The following is a 22,732-nucleotide window of genomic DNA, read 5'->3' as shown; positions in this document are numbered from 1 at the left end:
CCCCCCTCCTGCCATCCTCCCCTTACCCTCAGCCCATCCCCTATTCCTACCTCCTCCAGGGCAAAGCCTCCCCCCGAGGACTGAGATCGACCTGGTAGACTCAGTCCAGGGAGGTCCAGTCCTTCATCCCAGACTGAGCCAAGTGTCCCTGCATAAGCCCCGGGTTTCAAACAGCCAACTCATGCAATGAGCACAGGACCGGGTACCACTGCCTAGATGCCTCCCAAACAGATCAAGCCAATCAACTGTCTCACCTATTCAAAGGGCCTGATCCAGTTGGGGGCCCCTCAGCCTTTGGTTCATAGTTCATGAGTTTCCATTCATTTGTCTATTTGTCCCTGTGCTTTATCCAACCTTGGTTTCAACAATTCTCACTCATATAAACCCTCCTCTTTCTTGCTAATTAGACTCCCGGAGATCCCCTGGGGCCTAGCCATGGATCTCTGCATCCAGATTCCTCAGTCCTTGGATGGGGTTTCTGACATGATTATTAGGGTGTTTGGCCATCCCATCACCAGAGTAGGTCAGTTCTGGCTGTCTCTCGACCATTGCCAGCAGTCTTTTGTGGGGGTATCTGTGGATTTCTGTGGGCCTCTTTAGCACTTTCTTTCTTCCTTTTCTCATGTGGTCTTCATTTACCATGGTCTCCTATTCCTTGTTCTCCCTCTTTCTTGATCCAGCTGGGATCTCCCGCCCCCACAGGCTCTCTTTCCCTCAACCCTCGCCCTTCATTACTCCCACTCATATCCATGTTGTTCATGTAGATCTCATCCATTTCTCCGTCATTGGGCGATCCCCGTGTCTTTCTTGGGGTCCTGTTTTCCAGGTAGCCTCCCTGGTGATGTGAGTAGCAGTCCAGTCATCCTTGTTCCACATCTAGTATCCTCCTATGAGTGAGTACATACCCGATCAAATCTTATGTGCTCCTATGGAACAGGACATTTTAATCACCAGGTTCTACTCATCAGTCATTCTACTGTTATCTTTCCCACATTTCATATATCTATTTCTATAATCCCTCCTAATAAATTTGGATACATTTTAAGAGATATCTATGTTTGACCCTTCTTTGCTACATCTGCAGACCATGTATGTCTGTACCGTTTTTCTTCCTGAAAGTTGATTCTACCTATTGGCAGTGCCTTACCAACACAGCTTTTGCTCCTCCCTTTTACATTGAACTAAAATATATTTCTAGAAATTTTACCCCAGATTGAGTAGTTTGTTTTCTTCCATCTCTTTTAGTGTCATGGGGTCGGGGGTGGGGCTTAATTCTTGTTTACACAGAAGCCCTTAAGAGTGAGAAGATATTAAATGCCCACTGAATGAGATCTCTTAATCTCTCCCTCAAACCCATACTCAACATAAGTCCCTTGAGTCCATCACTACCACTACAAGACTCAGAGTTTCTTTCCCTCCAGCAAGCAGAACATGCCATCTACAGGCTGAGCAGGAGAGGCTGTGTCTCCAGTGCCGTAAAACCAGAGATGGGTTTTGGCATCTTTCTAACCCAGTCTCCAAGGCTTTGTAAATGCTGTACTTCATTGACTCAAGTTGAAAAATCTTATCCCCCATATGTTTTTTATCAAAACTGCTATCTTTAATTCAACTATCACTCTCATGTCCTCAGGAATTAAAAAGAAAATAAAGTTAGAAATTTGTATTGGTCTCCACTGAGTGTCCTGCAACTACTCATTGCCAATATTGTCAAAAACCCTTTTCAGTTCTGGATATAAACTGTAAGCTGTCATTATCATCCTCAAGTCTTACACATCTTCCCATAAGAGTGTTATTTTAAACCTCTTAAGATCATTAATAAAATGGTAAATACAGTATAGCAAATGGAAGAATAATCTAAAAGACTTTCACCATTCTGACAACAACCTGTAATTTATCATGGTGGAGGAAGCCATTCAAACACTTAGTAAACCTATCAATCATTTTTGCTGTCATGTTGTATTTCTCTGTTTGTCAGCTGGGATTACAAGTCAAACCCCTATCTCATGTCCTTTTCCTGCATGGTTGTGATTCAAATGCCATCACGCATTTCTTGGATTCATAAAACACCATTAATCATACAAAATAGTTTTTCAGTCCATTGAAAGAGACCTCAAGTCTAACTGCATATCCTAGAATTTCATCCTCTCTTTACAAATGTTAGTTCTATCTTCCAGTTCTCAATATGATTCTCCTACTAAAAGAGAAAATAAGAAGTCTAGGAAATGTAGTATTCCCAGCAATTGCCAGAATTCTACATTGCTTTTTTTAAAAAATCATTTACTTTTCCTAGATACATTGCCTTTGTGTCTTCTGTCAATCTTCTCTGAAGAATGCTAGAAATAAAACTTAAATCATCTAATAACATGGCAAGATTCCGAATATGCTGTGATCCAAGTGCTGTTTCCTGTTCTGTTTTCGTACTTTATAATGGCTGGAGTTGTAACTGATTTTGGAACTCACTTAACTTACCAACTTGGACAAATTGACACAGATTTCCAATAAAAACACTCTTCTGCCCTATGATCACAGAAACGCATTCTTTAACTGCTAGTGTATGATCATACATGCTAATAAGTAACCATTTAGTTCTCTCCTTTTCTAAAATCTACATCCTCTGATTTTCTCACTGGTAGGTAGTATGTATGTGTATGGATATGAATGCAAAATAAAGTTTAAAGTAAAAGAAACTTCTGCTTTTACAGTCTAAACATCTTATGTTGTTATGAGTGTTGGCATTTCAAAAATATATGTACCTAAATTTTGAATATCAAGTTAATATGAATTGATCAAAGTAGCAAAGGACATTGTTTTTCTATTATTTAGTACCTACAGGGACAGAAGTTAGAAATGAAGAATGTCCTGAATTTAGCAAACAGCAAAGTTTCCTTCATAGGAAATTGTAAATTATCTTTTCTTGATAGTTGAAAATGGGTCATGAAAAGAAAATGATATGTTTATCTTCTCCAGTTATAAAAAGCCTTTTCATCTATAGAGCTTGGCCAAAAGACCCAGATTCATAGTGATAGAGTTGTCACTCATTCAATTTTGCAAATTCTTTTCTTGTGGTGAGAATGAATATAAAGTGCTATTCACTGGCTCATGTACTGAGTGCTTGATTCCCAGGTAGTGGTACAAATCTGGGAGGTTCCAGAAACTTTACAGGGTGGGGACTAGCTGGAGGAAGGAGGTTACTGGGCTACGTATGACTTTGAAGGTTAGATATAGTCCCCATTAGTTGTTTCCTTAGTGCCTGGTTCTATTCTGCCACAAGGAAAAGCTGCTTCTCTGACCATCATTTCAGTGTCTTGACATTCTGTCCAAATGTGTGGTGCCAGGTGTCCATCCCCTGAAACCTCTGAAACCATAGTCAAAATAAAGCTTGCCTCATTTTAAGTTGTTTATATCAGCCATTTCCCACAGTGACACAAAAGCGACTAACAACCACTTCAGACCAGTCTTACATCTCTGTACGAATGCTTAGCATCGGGAATGTTGGCTGATGCCTATCATCTCACCTACTCGGGCAGAAGAAGCAGAAGAACTGCAAATTTGAGTTTCTGCCTAACCTACAGTGATTAGTATGTGTATCTTAATACTCCCTTGTCTCAAAACATTTTTAATGAAAGTCTGTTGATAATCTCAGTAGTACATTTTCTTAGACGATACTAGGCACCGAGTTAATTTCCCAATAAGAAGCTACAATAAAATAATTTGGTCATTAACAGAAAGACCTGTAAATTATTTCCTTGATCCCTTTTAAGGTTTTGTTTGCCCCTTTTGCAATCCACAGTGGATTCTGAGTCCTTGTTTACTATTGAAGGTGGAGGACACTTGTTTTTCTAGATTCTTATTCTCTTTACCCTCATAGCTGGTTTTGCATACAAGCCTAAGTTCTTGCATGTAGGAGACCAGCTCCGACCTGTCGAAGGGTTTTTGGAGGAAGGAGAGAGGAATGAGGAAATATTAGATAGAAATATACATGGAGACAATGAGAAAGACAGAGACACAGTATCGCTTTGGGAGGGCCCTGGGTCAATACCCAGCTAACTCGAGTTTTATTCTAATTGGGATTTTATACACAACCAAGGGGAGCGGCAAAAGACCCCCCCCCTTTCAAGATCAAAGCACACTGTACAGCCAAGTATAGATCCTTCAAAACACCTGGTAACCACACCTTTGGCCAAATCATCCCGTTATACAGCCCTGCAGGGTAAAGCAAGCTCAGACTTTCTGACCTTGAATAAAGTCTTACTAGGAAGCCTCTGTGGGCCCCTACACTTGGGTCTTTAGTTTCAGCTTGTACTTGTACCACTTATTCTCTGTGTTTTTGGCTTGTTTGCCTGTCTTGAACATCTCAGTGTTTATTGTAGAATACTTCTGGACAAGTTTGTACAGCCTGGCAGTTTATTGAAATGTAGATTGCCAATCCAGCTCTGGCCTAAACTAAGATTTGCATTTCAACAAGATCTTCCAAAAAAATCTGCCTTTCTGGAAATGTTTTTAAGCACTGATTTAGCTTGTTGTTCAAGAAACAAACACAAAATCAATAAATCATTCTTCTATCTGTAGAAATTTCATTTTTTGCACCCATTAGAGGATCTAATAATTTAAGAATCATCAAACTTCACAGAAGGCAAGTATAAAATTACTTATGTCGTGTTCCTCTGTGCTAAATTTAGTTTGGGTATGTATACATGGTGTTCAATTGCTGTAACTCTACTAGACATTGGCACATCAAATCACTTGATTTTTTTTTTCTCATCAGTTTGAGAAAAAAAAACTAAAAGGAAATGAATGACCCCCACTCCTACCCCCACCCCCATGGATGCTGCTCTTCAGGATGCTGCTCCCACACTGAATCCTCTCAGGTCTTGGTGACCATGTACCCCCTGCATCTTTTTTATTCACTGACTACTCTACTGCTTCTGCATCCAAGGCTGCAGTAACTTCTGGCCTTTCCCATCCACTTCTCTCACCCCGGTTGATCATTTCCTCAAGCTGCTTTCTACTTGCTCTCCTGACAGCTAATCTTGTGCAAAGGTAATCTTGGGATAAGGTGTTTATGGTTAATAATGTATTAATATTTTATCTCACTTGTAACTTTATTGGAAATTAAATTGCTTATCTTAGAAGGAATTAAGCACCAGGCTGGACTTTGGGGGATGCCACACCAGTGGAAAAATATTTGGGGACATAAAGGATCTTTGAAGTCATTCCATATTCTATCCCCACAGACCATATTCATTAGCACTGTCAGAAAAATCACTTAGTTAGTACAAATAATAAATACCAAGAAATTATCAGTATGTGAAATTGAACTGGCAGAGAAACTGGACAAAAATACGATGAATAAATAATAGCTTTCTTCATATGGTATGATGTATCTATATCTTGTAAATTCTTATATATGACTTCTCAATTCAAAATCTATATGTATGTATATAAATACATAATATATGTATATAAACACATATTCTATATGTAAATTCTATATTATAGATAAATTCTATATTTACAAATTTTGTTAATTGGGCAAATTATATAACTGATTTTTTTGAGTAAGGGAGGTAACAATGATTTGTCATGATGCAAAAAAAGAATTAAATAATATAATGAATAAAAAGAAATGTTATGATGTCTACACTATTATAATATGAATCATGATAGAAAATAAACACATATACAAACATCCACAAGTACAACAGTCCCCACCTTAACAAAGAAAATAAATCACTCAATGTCGTGCTTAGTTTTTCCTGGGGAAGTTTTCTTCTTTTTAGAGGTTTGTCTAAGTGCTTTCCATATTCGAATATGAACCTTTGTTGTTCTACATAGCTTATACCATAACATAGCTTGCAATCTCATTCTCAGGAATTTTGTAACCATGTGTGTCCATCAGACCAAGGTGAAGAGTCTGCAGGTCTTTGAGACTGACTATAAAATTGGTCTTTGTTTCTATGAAAAAAATTATGAAGAAATAATCTGTATTTAAGCTCTTTCTGTCTGATAGAACCTCTGAAAGATAGCTTTTGCAAAGATTAATAGTTTCATCTTGGCTTTGGTGAGAGAAAACTTGGCTCAGAATGATATTACCCACTAGTAGACTTCTGCATATTCCTGTTTCCTGGCAGAGTCCTTAAGTCTCAGTGGACAGTACTAGCACGTGGAGCTAGATGTTAGTGTCAAACACAGATCCAAGACAGCAGCACGATGTCAAACCTGCCATCTACTGAAGGCTGTTGGCAGACCCTCGGGTATGTGGCAGGCTACTATTTTGGCATCTGACTTTCCTTATCATCAGCAGGACATCATCACGCTAGCAGCAGGTAGAGCTGGGTGTTGCCAATTTCCCCCACAAGAACCCATCGCTTTTTTCTGTTTAGGAAGACATTTTAACTGGTGTGCACCTCAAATATAATCCTCACAGATCTAAACAAACTAGGTTCCATCTTCACTGTTACAACCTGGGAAAACAATCCAGTTCCTGTGAGAGCCCAGGGTTCAGACCTTCATGACACTACTGCCTCAGCCTGTTCAGTGTGGAGAAAGGTTTTCCTTTTTTGACCTGATTTATTCTATAAATAAAACTGAGCTTGCTTTCAAAACCCTTCTTACAGACAGTAACCTTAAATATTCTGGATATTCCACTGAATGTTTATGATCATGAGGGGGGTTACATCAGAGTTTAAATAATTTTATCTCCTCCTGAGACCTCAGCCTTCTTTTCTGTTTTCTGTGTGAAGCCTCTGAGGACTAATAAAGATCAACAGTGAATCCTAGGAGTGCTCGCTCATTGCTTTCTGGCTAAATAAATTTACTTCTAAGAGTTTGAGACAGAACACTTATCAAGGTATACTGTGATTGCCTGATTCTTTTCATGCATTCCCCTCAAATTATAAACTCCATGGGAGTAAACACAACTGATGACTTTTCAATATTGTAGACATTGTACCCATCAGAGTATGGAGTGCACACTACATACTCAGATGTGCCCTGAATTCATTGTTGATGAGCAAATTGATGCAAATGCAGATTTTTACCCATGTTGTATCTTCTGGGTTTAATCAAGACAGAAGAGTTAGTACTGTCCATTTCCAAGTACTTCTACCCTCTCTCTCTATGTATATATACATATATATATACATACATAAACATATGTGTATGTTCACAAGAGATGCATATGTACACAAATGCCCTTATATGTACAACAGATAAGATTTATGTAAGAATTCCTTCAAGAAAGGCCCCAAAATACCTTAGTTGAATCATTGCCTTTTAAAAATATTGGTTCAACAATTGCTATCTTGGAGACATACACAGGCTCAAATGTATAGAAAAACAGTTTCAGTGAAATATTATCAACAATATATTTGGTTTGAGCAATAAATCATGAAAGAATTATTCAAGTATTATAATATGTTAAAATCATGTAGCAAAAATTCAATAATAACTTCTCAATGACATATTTTATGGCTTTAAGAGGCTTCAATATTTACAACTAAAATATTTTTAAGTTACTTAAATAAATATTCATTTTTTTCTGGGAAAGAATTAAAAGGTCTATTTTCCAGAATGTTGCATGCATTTTAAACTGGCCAAAAATATATTTGATGATTATTGAAAATATTTCCTGTTAATCCTGTATGATATTCTGCTTGGTAAATATGCATTTATATATGTACAAGCAGAAATAGCAGACATGATTTAAGTTTCATATAATTTGGCTAAAAATGTGCAGCATAGTGTGCCTTGAACGTGAGTTGTGCTTCTTTGTTTCTGATACACTATTGCATGTGCTCCTCTGCTGAAGCATAAAAGATGTCTTGCTCTTTATGTACAGTTTTCTACACTTACAAACAAGGCTGACCAACACAGCATACATATAGTGTGATAGATTAAAAGCTTTCATATAAACTCTTACTATTTTAGTTTATAAAATTCTGCTGTAGAAGCAGAGTGAAGAACAGATATTCTGGTCTCATGTTAAATACCAGCATTTTGAGATGAATTTTAAGATGGTAGGTGCCTCCATGAATGCAGTCCTATTGTGCTTTTCTGTTTAAAGAGTGTAGCATGTGGCTGTGATCATTTCTTCCTGAAGGAGCTTTGTGTACATTTAGCCTTTTGCTGGGGAAGATAAATGAGCTCACTTCAGGGTAGGCACTATAGGCAGATGGTTGAAATTCAGGAAAGTGGTTATATGCATTCAACGGAGTGTTTCTGACAGTCCGTTTCTGCATGGGTAGCCTCAAAGGGAGTGGATGAATGGGAACTGAAAAAAAAAAGGTTGTTTATGGAGAGGAAATGAAAGGGACTAGCTTCTATTCAGGCCAGGAAGGTGACCCAGATTTCCTGTACTAGAATGTATACATGGATGGGTATGTCTGAAAAAACAGAGAAAAAAGTCGTGGCTCCACGGTCTGACTTTAGTTTCCAGCTGGTTCACATCTATTCTTTCTGAAGAGGTTTTCTGATCTCGAAAGAGGCTTCTATTTAATGTGTGTCCCAGGTGCTGGCTTGTCACAGCATCAGATGATCACACAGAGCTCCCCAGCCTTGGTTACTCAGTACCCCAACCTCTGCAGGCTGCTTTCCAGGCCTTCAAGTTTAAATAAACAAGCAATCAGTCTGGGGCTCACTTGTGATCCTCACTCAGAGTAACTATTTCTCTGTTAGGAAACTGAAAAATAACCCTATGTACCCTCCAAATTAAAAAAAAGCAGTGATCCCACAGATACTCTTTTTATAAAGAGAAATCAGTGGCTGAAAAAAAGAGTAATAGGATAAAAAACTAAAAATTCCTATGATTGTGCAATATTGATTGTGATGTGGGTTCTGTCATTCTGTCTGTATTCTTCTATGTCTTTGCACATCTCATGTGTGTGCACATGTGCATACATGTCTTCCTATCTACCTGAGCAAACAGGCTTATAATTTGTAAGAGGTTCCCAGCACTGCAGATCAGAAAAAAACAAACAAAAAACAAAACAAAACAAAACTTCTATGATTGATCATTACTATTTTCTTAATGAAGATATTTAAAAATAATTCGTTTGTCCAGTTGTGGCTTAAAAACAGCAGCATGATAATTATTGGTGTCTCAGAAGTGATGCTTTAAATAATTTTTTGACAATGGATCTGTCAGTGCCTTCTTTATAATATAAAGAGTGAACAAGGCATACTAAAATTTTGGGAATCCATGAGCTCAAGATCCAGGAACTGACAGATGACATTAACCTACTGTTAACACTTAAACAGCCTACAGTATGTAGTGGTGGGCTAAGCATCATAAGAACAACCATGGACGTAAATAAAGAAAGACATTCATAGGCCTGTCCAGGGCTTCAGAACCAGGCAAACATGTTCGTTATCTTTATTCAATGATCCATAGACATACATACTCAGTATTTCCTGTACTGAAAATGTGGTACTTTTCTGCCTTCCTTCTCTAAGGAAATATCAAAGTGATCTCTTCAGGTGTGAATATCAGAAATTCAAAGGTTTTTATAATTTTGTGGCCTGTGCTTATGGTAACATGCAAGAATTAATTGCCAAATACCATGTCATGATGCTTTTCCATGTGGCTTTTGCTTTTTGTTTATTTGGTTAGATATATTTATTTTATTTTTATGTGTAGAATGTTTTGCTTGCATGTGTATATGTGCACCATATGTGTGCCTGATGCTTACAGAGGTCAGAAGAGGGCATCAGATCCCCTGGAATTGTAGTTACAGATAGTTGTGAGCCATCATGAGGGTGCTGGAAAAAATAATGTAAGTCTTCTAGAAGAACAAATGCTCTTAGCCACTGAGCATCTCTCTAGCTCTGGCTGGCCTGTCACTTCTGACATAGATCAGATAGGACTCAAACTCACAGAGACCCACCTGCCTCTGTATGTCACTACAACCAGCATTACTTGTGTTTTATTCTAAGACAGTTATAGATTTCACTATCAACCCTGTTATATTCTTTGCTTTCTTCATACATTATTTAAACAATGTATCAGTAACTTAGAGCATCTTTTTTCAAAATTTCAAATTCAACCATGGCTTTTCTGTGGAAAACACATAAACAAAACTTTTTCCTATGTTTTTCAGAAGATGCTTACAAAACCCAGGTGAGGATTGACAACGAGCCTGCTTACTTAGACATCTTGGACACCGCCGGTCAGGTAGACGATGTTTGTTTTGTTTTAAATAATACTTGTTCTATTTTGGAAGTACAATATAGTTACATCATTTCCCTTTTTCTCCCTTCATCTCCTCCCATATAATCTTCTCCAACTCTCTCTCAGATTCATAGCTTCTTTTTCTTTAATTGTTGTTTAGTTGATATGTTTAATAGATCTGACCAGTCTCAGGTAATTTCATGTTTAACTTTATGCACACTGACCATAAAATAGATAGCTTTAACACTTCAAACAGGAGAATAAATTTGCAAATGAAGATGAAAACTAATTGATTTGAAAAGGTGAGTCATATTTAAAACTCCCCTTGGTAGTCTAAGTATTAATTGAATAAATAATTAATTGAATAATTTAAACTCCATTATGGACACAATTGTTTTCCTTCTATTATTGTTTTTGAACTCAAAGATGTAAAACTTAAATGTAGGAGTTGTAGAGCTATGTTTGATCCCAGCACCAAAAAAAAAAAAAAAAAAAATTAAAACACGTTTAAGAATAAATAGCTTATTATTCTTACTCAAATGTAGAAATTCTATTTAGAAGCAGGAGAGGGAGGAGTGTAAATTATGTAAATGCAGTGCGCTAATGTATATAATTCTCAAAAAATAAAAAATGAACAAAGTAAAGAGAATAAAAGCATTCTAGAATAATTATGAGAAGAAATGTGAAGAAATGCGTCACAGATGTGCATGTCAAAGTTCTTGCTGTGTAGGAGGGTGGATGCTTTGTTTAAGTTCACAGTCTTTAGATGATTGTTAAAACAAACCTGTGTATTAAGTGCCAAGTGCAATAAGCAGAGTAATGAGGGAAGACTACAAAAAAGTTTTTAATGTGATGTGGCATGCAAAATATAAAAAAAAAACTGAAAAATTAGGTAAGAAATCACAATGAATGGAAATATATCTGCTTGTGCTGGAACAGGCAGCAACCACCAGCGGCATATTAAGTAGAAGCAAGGCTCACTGTATTTGCTGAGAAGGAAGAGATAAGGCGGGAGAGAAGCAGCACTTGTCTAGAGTGCAAGTCCATGCTTCCCCCTCCACACATGCGCAAAAGGGAAAATTGAGTAAACCTCGTAACAACATCAGGGGGAAGATAGTTCATTTCAAAGCAACTTTAGCTTAAAAAAAAAAAAAAAACGACATTCTGTAGTAGTAAAAAGAAGCAAGCATCTTTAAAATTCTAATTCTCATATTAAGGCCAAATGGTGAGCCAAATTTAAAGAGAACCTTATAAAATGGTAAAAATTCTGGATTACAACAGAAATCATTAGGGTTTAAACTCCGTTATGGACACGATTGTTTTCCTTCTATTATTGTTTTTTAACTTAAAGATTTAAAACTTAAATGTAGGAGTTATAGAGCTATGTTTGATCCCAGCATCAAAAAAAAAATTAAAACAAGTTTAATTTTTCATCTCTTACGTGTAGCTACTTATGAATGACTGCAGAAATTAGGGTGTTGATAGTGAGTAATTCACTAGAATTGACAATCAATTTCTGTATTATGAATTGTATGCTAACAAACTCATTTGTTTCTAGGAACTTTGGACGATGAACTAATGGGGAAATTTCTAAAGACTTTGGGGACATTAAAGTGGAAATTTCTCTCAATTATTCAAAAGAACATTTTTATGTAGGACAAAATATAATAATTTCCAGGAGAACTGAAAGCCTAATTTGAGAAAAATAGAGTAGGCTAAATAAAGAAATGAGACATTTTTAATTATAATAATCTTTAACCACTGAAACAGTTACCTTGATAAACCGACATGACATAATTAAAAATTTCCATAAAAATGTTTTATGGAATGCAAATCCTTCATTCGTTGAATGAAAAGGTTGTTTCTCTTCTCCACTGGTCATAGACTTGGTTATGTACCCATAGATGATACTGTTTTACTGGAGGATCAGTTCATCTGTGGAGTTTGTAGGGGTGGTCTGCTGTTTCCCCAAGAGAAGAGCAAGTTTTCGATGGCCTCTGGTCTACAGAAAAGAAGTAACCAGGGAGTAGACCTAAACCTATGAGCATTGTCAATCAGATCTGGCTTCATGCAGATCTGTTCTCATTGCTACACAAACTTGTGAACTAGAAAATCATAACATTATTGCTTCATGCTTTGCTATATGCTGCTATTATGCATCTGATCAGAACAACACATTAATGGAGTATGTTTTGTTAAGTATAGATGGAGATAGAGAATAGTACCAATCCATGGAAAAAATGTTGAGCAACGAAACATAAATCTGAAACTTTGTGATAATGCTGAGAAACCTGGGAGTATACAATTTAATAGATGAGGGTGTTAAATTTATACACCATTACTTACTTGTCAAACCAGGTATTAACTGTAGCCAAACATAGTCAGGAATACATAAAGGTAAGCAGATGGTGATATGTTAGCTTTTACACTATTATCAAACCTGCTCACACAGGAGGTGGTCTTTGCAGCTGATTTAACAGAAATTATATCTCTGTAGGGGACATGTGAGAACACTACTGAAGTATTAATAATGATGCATTGTTTGATTTTTATAACGTTAATTTCCATGTTTGTGGAAATTTATTAATTGTACAATAAACCTAGAAGAGGGATAGAAAAGCTGTTGTTAATGTTATCACCTGGAATTCGAGTATCATGGCATGCAAACAAGTGAAGTGGCCGTCCTCTTAGAGGCAACATTAACGGCCACACCCAGCCTATTTTGTATTCATGTCTATAGAGGAGACAAAAGGACAATTCCTTTTCCACCTGTTGCAAGCCTTATGGAGGACACTATGACAGAATACACAAACTATCAAAAGAGGTTTAACATATTTAATTAACCCGGGTATTATGTACATAAAATCTTCACAGAAAGAAGATATATCTGCATATTCAGGGAAACATTGAATTCTTAAGCTTAGATTTGTTGACAAATGGACAGCTGTGCCAAAAATGCTTGGGCACAAAGAGAGCAGAAATTAAACAGAGGTAAAGGAACTAGGCCTGCTTGCTTATGTTCCTTCTGGCCTCTCCTGGCCACATTTCTTTCTTCTGTAGTTAGGCAGGATATGTGCCATGTATAGGTCTTCCAGTGACTGGGCTGGGTCAGTGAGATGGCTCATCAGGCAAAAGTGCAGAAGAACCCTCATGGTGCAAAGAAAACTGCTTCCTGCAAGTTATCTTCTGACCCCAAAGTGTCTGCCACAGCACACGCTACTCCCCCCTCCCCCGAATAAATGAATAAGTAAGTGCAGTAAAATACGTTTTAATAAAAGAGTAGGCAAAAGAAGGCCAAACAAACTATTCTATTTCTGTAGTTTTGGCAATTTCTGAAATGCCATGCTTGGGCATAGAATGCCCTGCTCCTCCTCTTAGGCTGTACAGGTAGCCTGGAAACTCCATGGAAATTTTATGGAGGAAAGTGGGGTATAGTGAGAAATCCAAGGGAGTCTGCTTAAGAATTATAAGGAATTTATTAGGACATAAATTAGAAGAGACATCTCACTAAACAGAATAGGCAAATCATCGAAGGGTTCTGGAAGGCCGAGGTCCTGCCCCATGCTGCTCCTGCCCCCTGAGTCAGTCCACATCATCCAAGCCCACAAGGGAGAGAAGAGAGCAGAGTACCTGCCTCTCAGGTCTTAAGGGTCGCCCCGAGGCCACGATCCAGAGGCTGGCACTTCAAGGTCATAGGTGGAACAGGTATCCACTACAGTGGGGGCATCACCACATCTCAAATTAAGGAGGACTTTTAACCTGTCCTTCCAGAGTTTGAATTAGTATTTCAATGCTCAATTCTCCTATAAATGCTCATGAAATGTATATTTAACTTCTCCCTTTTTTAGGAATTATATTTCCAAAAGCAGCCAGTCAATAGACAACTATAATGACTAGAAGGGGTTTTCTAGCCACAAATTAAAACATTCTTGTCTATAGCTTTATATGGGCTGTAGGTGCATCTCTTGAAAAAAAAATTACATATTTTGTAAATGTGCTGTTTGAAGGCCAAGGAGGATATGTGCTTTGTGAAAGTTGTGCACTGATTTGAAGGCCACTTCAGACTCAGACAACCACACCAATTCTTTTTATTTTACCCTTTTTATGCAATATCATAGTGAGTACCAAGAACTTCCTAAACAAAGAACAAAAAATGCAGGAGGTAATAAAAGGGGTGTCTGTCCTCAAACACCCCGAGGTTTGGAGCAGTGGGGATGCCATCTCAAAAAAGGTAGCCAGTTGTGAGCAAGACTATGGTGGATTTATACAAGTCTCGCTAATAGGCTTTCTGAAATTCCTACAATGTTTCAGTCAAAAACAGGAGAGACACACATGGTTTCAAAGGAAAGTCTAATTAAATATGTGAAGTTTAACTTAACTATAAATTTCTTGAATCATGTTTATCCTTATAAGAAATAATGGAAATAGTTCTCTAATACCTTTGATACCTTTACCTTTATTAATATGCTATTATACCCAGTAACTGAAACTATTAATATGAAAGAAGACTTGGAAATGACCACACACTTGGCTACTGGAAGGGCTCTATCACTGTACAGTGGAAGCATACGCAGACTTATCTGGTTTACCCTTAACCAGCTCTGTAGTCAGAGAAGGCCTCTAGCCAATGTGAATCCAATTTACCACTCTGAAACGAGAGAACTAGACTGGATCTCTGAGGTGTCGTCCAGATTTAAGGCTCTGTAATTTTCTGAATTACTGCTGGCTTGATTGGTGCCTAATTCTTCTATTAAAGTTTTAATTGCCAGTTAGGCTCCAACTTTTAACTTTGTGTGTTTGTGGCTAATCCTCACAGAGAGGCTGCAGGGCACGGCCTTTTCCCTGAGAAATCATATAACTCTACAAATTGTTGTGGATTCTTTCGAGATTGGTAAATGGAATTTGAGCTAGAAGTGCCCCAAAGTGGACATAAAGTTCTGAGATGACCATGATATCCCCTTAGATAATTAAGGCCATGTCCTGAGGTCAGGGCAGGTATACCTAACCCTTCAGTCAGCTCTTCTTGTATGTTGATCGTTCTTACTGAGTTCTACATCTTACCACAAAGCACAAGATGGTAGACTTTTGGGAATTTAAGTACTCTCCTAACAAGGACAGAGGTAGCTTTTTAGTCTGAGTGGATGCCGTCAGAGCCATGTGGGATGTGCTGATTCCTGGATTCTTTTCCACTTAATTAGGACTTTCAGATCCCAACATTTCAGCAGTGGGTTTCTTAATTTAAAAAGTTTGATGATTTAAGTTTAGGCAAGAGAAGGTAACTTTTAAATATAAGACTAAGTGCCCCTCCCCCCAATTAGTAGCTTGAATAGCTCGATGGTAGAGTCCTTGCCTATCTTCTCTTGCATCCTGAGTTAAATCCCAACCACACTAGAAAAAAAAGAAAACAAACTAAAAACATTAAATTGTTTAATAGTGTAACAATGTGTTTTAAATGCTTGTATTTCTACAGTTGGCCACATGCAATAATGAAATTCATAAATGATATTGCAAGGTCATCACAAGGGAACCCACAGAAGCAACTAACCTGGGCTCATAGGAGCTCATAGAATTTGGAACTACAGCCCGGGAGCCTGTGTGGAACCGACCTAGGCCTTCTGCATATCTGTGACAGACAAGCTTGGTCTACTTGTGGGACTCCTAGCAGTGGAAGCAAGGGCTGTCCCTTATGTTTTGGCTGGCTTTTAGGAATCTATTCCTCATACTGGGCTGCCTTGCCCAGCCTTAATACAAGGGGAGGGGATTAGTCCTACCTCAACTTGTTATGCCATGCTTTGTTGATACTCATGGCGGGGGAGTGGCCCCTTTCTGAACAAAAACAGAGCAGGAGTGGATTGAGGGGTTGGGGTGGGAGCTTGTGGGGAGGTGGGGGGAGGGGATGGGAGGAGAGGAGGGAGGGAAAACTGTGGCTGGGATGTAAAATAAATGAATAAATTTAATTAATTAAAAAAACCTTTCAAAAACATAGTCAAGATTTACATGACCTGTGATAGGAGGTAAAAAGTGTATAATTAAAAAAATTACATGTTAATCACTTTTAAAGTGCTTTTTAAAAGTAAACATTTTTTTATTCAGGGATAAAATCACCTACAGTGTTAACTACAGAAGATCTGAAAAATGGCTGTGCTTTTTTTTGAGCAGTATGCCTTCTTAATGTGATTATTTGGGCTCTAATATATTTGCAACATTAGATTTTTGCATATTGAGATTAGAAATAAGTAAAAACCCTGAAGTTCTTGGCCTTGAAGAACTAACACTTTTATTTTTGTATGTTAAGAAGGAATTAGACTCAAAATTGAGGAAAGAAATATTTCATTGCATATTTTAATCTTATCATCTCTTTACCTTTCTCTTATACTTAATTTCATTGAAATACTGATTTAAATATGAGTTATTTGGTTGTGCAATATGCAAAACATTAAAATTTATGTATTTATCACGATCATCTTAGCCGATATTTGACAATTTTCAACATTAAACTTGCAAAATTAAAAAACATGATTTATAGTTTGCATAAAATCTTAAGTAAAATGATAACTAAGATTTTATTTGTGTGTATACTGGGGATTGAGCTCAAGGTCTCGTGGGAACTAAGCAAGCTCTTCATCAGCTGAGCAACCTATCCAGCCCCTGTCAAAACTCTTTAAAGCATACTTTCCATAGAAATGTCTGATAATTAGAATTTCTTTCATAATTCACCCATAATTCATGTCTCAGACTCTGGGTAGCAACTAACATGATGTGATCACTTCAGTATTCTACTGTGGAGGGTAATGTCAAACTGTGTTCAGTAGTTAGTGTTGGGGCACTGTGCATAGAACTGTCATTGAGGAAGGTTCTTACACAAACACTTTAGGCAATATAGAAATATTTCTGAGTTTAATATTCATGTAAATGGCTATAACTGTGAGTACCAGAATGAAGATGCCTTAGAGACCACATATTTAGACATCTCAGTTTACAAATATATTATAACTCAGAAGTGGCTTAACCCAAACCTGGTGGCTTCTAACTGACAGGGAGGGGAGATCTTCACTCTTCATTCATAAGCTGTGCCTGGAGTCCTGTGGGAATGTATCTGTTTACCTCCTCTGAAAGCAATCTTCCCTCAAATGAATAGTGCTGGCATATCTGTACATGGAAAGTCTTAAAATTTGTGTTTTGCTTTTTCAGTATCAGCATTGTCATGAAAATATTTAGTTAGAAACCAATACAGAATGTTGTGAGAACAAGGGACCAAACATGAAGAATAGTAAATCTCAAAAAGTAATATTATTGTAACATTTTTTACCACCATGCCACTCTTTTTTGTTATTTCATTTATGGTAGGTATTTTTCTGAAAGGATTTTAAGCATTTGGAGATTTTTTTTTGCAATTCTAACATGTTAAGCATTGTCTACATATTGATGAATTGGGAATGTGATTGTACTATCTAAACAAATTATATTCTATTTGACATCTATATAAATGTTTGAATTATCAAGAACTATTGGTTTATCACATAACGCAAGTAACCTCAGCGATTATTTTATGCAGGAGCAACATAAATAGGAGTAAGTAAGTAAACTGAGTGGCACATATGGGTCACATGGCTTGTTTTCGTATCATATCTGATGGAAATGGGTTCTATAGCATTACATAAAATATTTATCGTTACTATTATTTTTGCTTCATCCAAAATGTCTTATTTGGAGTGAATGTTATTTATGCATTTTATGTTCTATCATGTTGTCATTCTCCATACTACTTTATGTATTACTTCTGCAATGAGGTATTTTGAAGTGGAAAATGACCATGTTCTCTGGACAATTCTAAAAGATGCAACAAACACATATGTTTTCAAATGTCTCTGGTATTCAAGAAATTTTTGACCTTTTAGTAGAAAGAGTATATATTGGATAGTTAAGATAAAATGCTACCAATGTATTGTAAAGGTAGTTCTCAATAATGTTTTAAGAATAATAACTTTTATTTTTCTTAAACAAAATGCTAACAAAGAAGGATAATATCAGGGGCTCTACTCATGTCCTTTGTAATATAGCAACAATATTATGTTAAAAATTAATTATTTATTCTTAGAGAAATCTAGCATGATAAAGAGTCAGGATGTGTTTGGAGTTTTATGTGTATATGGGAGGCATCAAGGAGTCAAGAAAGATTCAGAGGAAGGCAAATGGAACATTGGATTCTTAAGCCTAAACAAGATGTTAAGGAGAAGCTCTATGATACTTTCTAGACAATGTTTCTGCGTTTTACACCACTATCATGGCTGGTTCTGTGTTCTAATACAGCCTGAGTCCGTAAAGTTTCAGGGGTAGAAATTTGGTCAATAGAAAAGTGCCAATGGGAAGAGGCAGGGATGTTTAAAAGGTGGAGCCTTAGCCTTGGAAGGCCATGACCTCAGAGGATGTTCATGCTGCTTTATCAGGATTGTAATTCTGAGAGAACTTTGCTATGACCCAGTCACAAATGGACCTTCTTGGTCTCTGGCTTGTGTCTCATCCTCTCATCTCTCCTGCTCTTGCACCTTCTACCATCTCTTTGCTGTGATATAGCCAGTGAGTGTCAGTGCCCTATCCTTAGATTTCAAATACTATAACCTAAGTAAGTTCCTTAAAAATTCAATATAGAACCTAAGATATTTTAACAAAGCAATAGAAATCGTATCACCACATAAAGTAATCCAGAAATAATGACATTAATTTGTTTGGAATGACATACACCTCAAGTTGCATAAGAAGGATGAAGCCGAAAACCCCCAAGGAAAATACCACAGTCCTTGAGTTTGAGGTAAAATTATAGTAAATTTAATTTAAAGATTTTTTAAAAATTTTTTATTTGTGATTTAGAATTGAGGAATGCCCCATTCTGTAAAAATAGAATGATTGTTCCAAAGAACTGAGCCTGATTTTAAAGGCAGAAAAACCAAAACCAAAACAAAACTGAGGCATGCAGAAGTAGCAGATAGAAAGATGGTTAGTGATTTTAGCATGACTTCTTGCATGGTCTAATTCATGGTATCTTAGGTAAATGAAGTTCCTTCTGATTGACTAATTTGTTTGGCATTTTTTTTTTATTTTAAAAACTGGTGTATTTTAGAATTCAGGGTAATTTTATATTTCAGAGCAGAAGTCATGCTGTTCCAGTTTGGTCTGCTGGGAAGGAGCCCAGGGTGAAATATCAGTGCAAATAGAAGCCTGAAAAATAATTAACATTCCACATGCTTTATAGCTAACATTTTTTTAAGGTTAAATAAGACCACTGGTTTTCTTTGTAAAATTAATTTTTAAGAGAAAGAGTATGTCTTCTTTTATGTCTGTGTCTGTTGTCTTGTTAGATATTTTATGATATTTCTTAATTATGTGGTTGTTCAGTTGATGGTAGAAAAAATACTATAGCCAAGATTTTGTGTGTGTATGTGTGGTGGGGGGTGGTGTGATGAGGGCAACCTTCCAGACACTGATGTTCTATTAAAACTATTCTTATTGCTAGGAATCCTCAAAGACCCTCAGCACTGTACTTGAAGTAAAAAAATTTGCAATCCAAATTTCTCCATTAGAAATCAATTTTGCGACTAGGCAGCAGACTCCTAAAACGATCTCATTCAAAGAGCTTGTGAGATTTGTGGAACCAGCTACCAATAAATAGCATTCTAGTTTTAACACTAGTGAGAAACTGGAAACAAATGGACCAAAAAAAGTTGGAAAGTGTATTACCCCAGAGCAATTAAATGTCTTATAAACATGTAGGGTCTTTCTTCTGATCAATAGGACTTGATGAGGAGCCTCTGTGTGAGGCTCTTCTGGAGAATGTGTTAATTTAGCTGTGTACCAGAATCCTCTGAATTCTGAATGCAGACAGAAATGATAATGAATATCTCATATAAAAGTGATTCTCAGGGATAGGGGGACCACGTTACAGTGACCGTTTGAAGCTAAATAAGAAGTCCACCTGCCAGGCTAATAAGTATATTTGATATTACCAAGAAATCTAAAGCCAGTTGCTCACCTGTCAAGCTGCTGAGCCAGAACTCTGTACCTTGCCTTCCACTTTGAAGCAAAGCTGTCTGTTTCTGAAAGACCCTAAAATAAATATGCTTTCATTTTCTGAAAGTACTACCTCTGTGAGTAGCTCTGGCAGTTATCTAGAATCTTCTAGCTCATTATCCTGACTACTGCTCTCTCATCCTAAATAAATTCGTGTTTCAAATGGAAGATAAAATATCTAATGGAAAATTGAAACGTACTTATAGCAGTAATATTTTAATGGAGCTATAAACTGAGTACTTTCCAGAAGGAAAATAGTTTTAAAACCATTTAAAATGATTTCCCCTCCCATTTATGGCTTGCTTATTTTTGTATTTCTAATTTTCTTTTGTGATTCAGGGAAGTTTACATTAGGACAAAATGCAAAGTACTACTATTTCCCTTTGTAGATACCCAGCTTTGCCTTCAAATCAAGCTTCTATTCTCAGAAAGCCCAAAGTGCTTTCCTGGTAGAAGAATTGAATTGTATTTCAGATAGGTTTTATATGTCAGAAAGACAGAGTCTGTTATTATAGCTACTTGGGTTCTCACTCCTGTATCATCATATTTGCAGTGTCACAGGAGTGATGCCGAGTTGTGGAGAACAAAATAGGCAAGATAGTTGAGATGGTTTAATGGAAAAAGTAACCCAATGAGCCAGATTAAGGTTACCTCACATTGAACTACAAGAAGCCAATAGGACTGAAATAATTCCGTGAGTTATAAGGACAGTACTATATAAATATATCTCATCTCTCCGCTCGGATAGGAGACTTTGTAGGCTTCTCTTTCAAGCAATGTCAAAATGCCAAGTTATCCATATTAATAATTCTGGTGGTAAATGTATATACTGCAGTAGATATCACTTCTTATACTGTGTGGCTCTGGAAATGGTATAAAAAAAGCTAGTCCAAGTACTAATCACCTGGTATCTTAGGGGAAATACGTTAAAAAAAATTAACTTCAGAATCAGATCTCCTAATGGTCTCAGGTCCTCATAGATCAATGAGTTGGGCCTCAACACTGATGCTGCCTCCGTTTGACTCAGGCATTCTGTCTACTGCTCTCTTGATCCTGCGCTGTGATTATAGACCGGAGATGCCCGTGGTTGCAAGTCATCATCAGGAAGCGTGGGGTGGTCTCAAGAGCCAGCACAGAAGAGTGGTTCTCATGGTCATGGTAGAGTTCTCAGCATGGCTGTAATCTTATCAGACACATTCCATCTCTTCACTGAATCTGAGTTAATTATGTCCCACAATAAGCAGACTAACCTTACCGGACAATCATTTCCAAACCCAGACTTCTGGCAACAACTTTTATATTTCTGACCATATATTTACAAATCTTTGAGAAAAAGAAAGACAATGCAAAATTTTAGTCATTTTGAAATTGCTTGTCATAGTTTGGTTTCTGTTTCTTTGAGAAAATATACTGACTGAAAACAATGGAGAGAGAAAAGGTTTATTTACAGATTCTAGTCAATCATCAAGGAAAGCCAGGGCAGGAATTCAAGACAGGAACCTGGCAGCAGGAAGTGAAGCAGAAACCATGGATAAATGCCACTTACTGGTTTGCTCTTCGTGGCTTGATCACCTCATTTTTTTTTGTCTTTTCTTTCTTTTTATTTTCTGTCTATCACTTTGTATTTTAGATATGTGGAATAATGTTAATATGAATATATTTGTAGATATATTTATCTGAGACCCCACTTTCAATTTGAGGGTATAATTAGAAGTGGAATTATTAGATCAGAGAGGAATTCTATATTTATTATTATTATTATTATTATTATTATTTTTTACAGTTTTGATCATGTTCACCTCCCTTCAAGTTCTCCCAGATCCTCCCACATCTCTAGGCACCCAATTTTATGTTATTTCTATCCTTCTCCTCCTCTTTCACTCTTCTCTGTCAAAAAACTAAAACAAAAAAAGCAAGAAACATACCCCTAATGAAAATAAAAATAAATAGGTAAGAGACCAATAAGACAAAGAATGTCAAAACAAAATGAAACATAAAGTCCATAAAAACATCATTGAATTCTTTTTCTTTCTTTCTTTCTTTATTTTTTTTTTGCCTACCTATTCCTGAGTGTGGCCTGCCTTGAAGTGTGATTGATAAACCCGGTGACACTCCATTAAGAAAATTGATTTTCCCTTGCCAGTGGGTCAATTGCAAATAGTTTCTTGGTTAGTGGTGGGACATCTTGTCCACTTCCCCCTCTCAGTGCTGGGAGGCATTCTGGCTTGAACCCATGCAGGCCTTCTGCATTCTGCCACAGTCTCTGTGGATTCATGTGTGTCTGGAAGATACTGTTTCCTTGTACTAGTCTATCACATCTGCCTCTTACAATATCTGCCCCCTCTTCTGCAAGACTCCTGAGCCTTGAGAGGAGGGCTTTGATGAAGACATCACATTTAAGGACTGAGTACTCTAAATTAATCTGTCACTCTCTGCACATTGTATGATTGTTTTTCTCTTTGTTAATTCCTATTTTCTCCTGCAAGAAGAAGCTTCTTT

General features: G+C 36.9%; 1 protein-coding gene across 6 annotated transcripts in view; it reads left to right on the top strand.

Annotated features, from left to right (window-relative positions):
- Rit2 (Ras like without CAAX 2) overlaps positions 1 to 22,732 on the top strand; it is a 327,715-nt gene that overhangs the window by 88,680 nt on the left and 216,303 nt on the right. For 3 of the 6 annotated variants that reach the window (XM_042264077.2, XM_042264078.2, XM_006971412.4), the window contains one exon: positions 10,098 to 10,171. The exons of 1 other annotated variant lie outside the window; for it this stretch is intronic. In XM_042264077.2, the coding sequence (XP_042120011.1) occupies positions 10,098 to 10,171 (74 nt within the window). The remainder of the gene's footprint in view (positions 1 to 10,097; positions 10,172 to 22,732) is intronic. 2 more of the 6 variants (XM_042264076.2, XM_042264079.2) reach the window with 1 other exon arrangement.

The sequence above is a fragment of the Peromyscus maniculatus genome, chromosome 19 (assembly GCF_049852395.1).
Source record: "Peromyscus maniculatus bairdii isolate BWxNUB_F1_BW_parent chromosome 19, HU_Pman_BW_mat_3.1, whole genome shotgun sequence".
Taxonomy (NCBI): Eukaryota; Metazoa; Chordata; class Mammalia; order Rodentia; family Cricetidae; genus Peromyscus; species Peromyscus maniculatus.
Note: the sequence above shows the minus strand (reverse complement) of the source record. Positions and strands in the feature narration are given on the sequence as shown.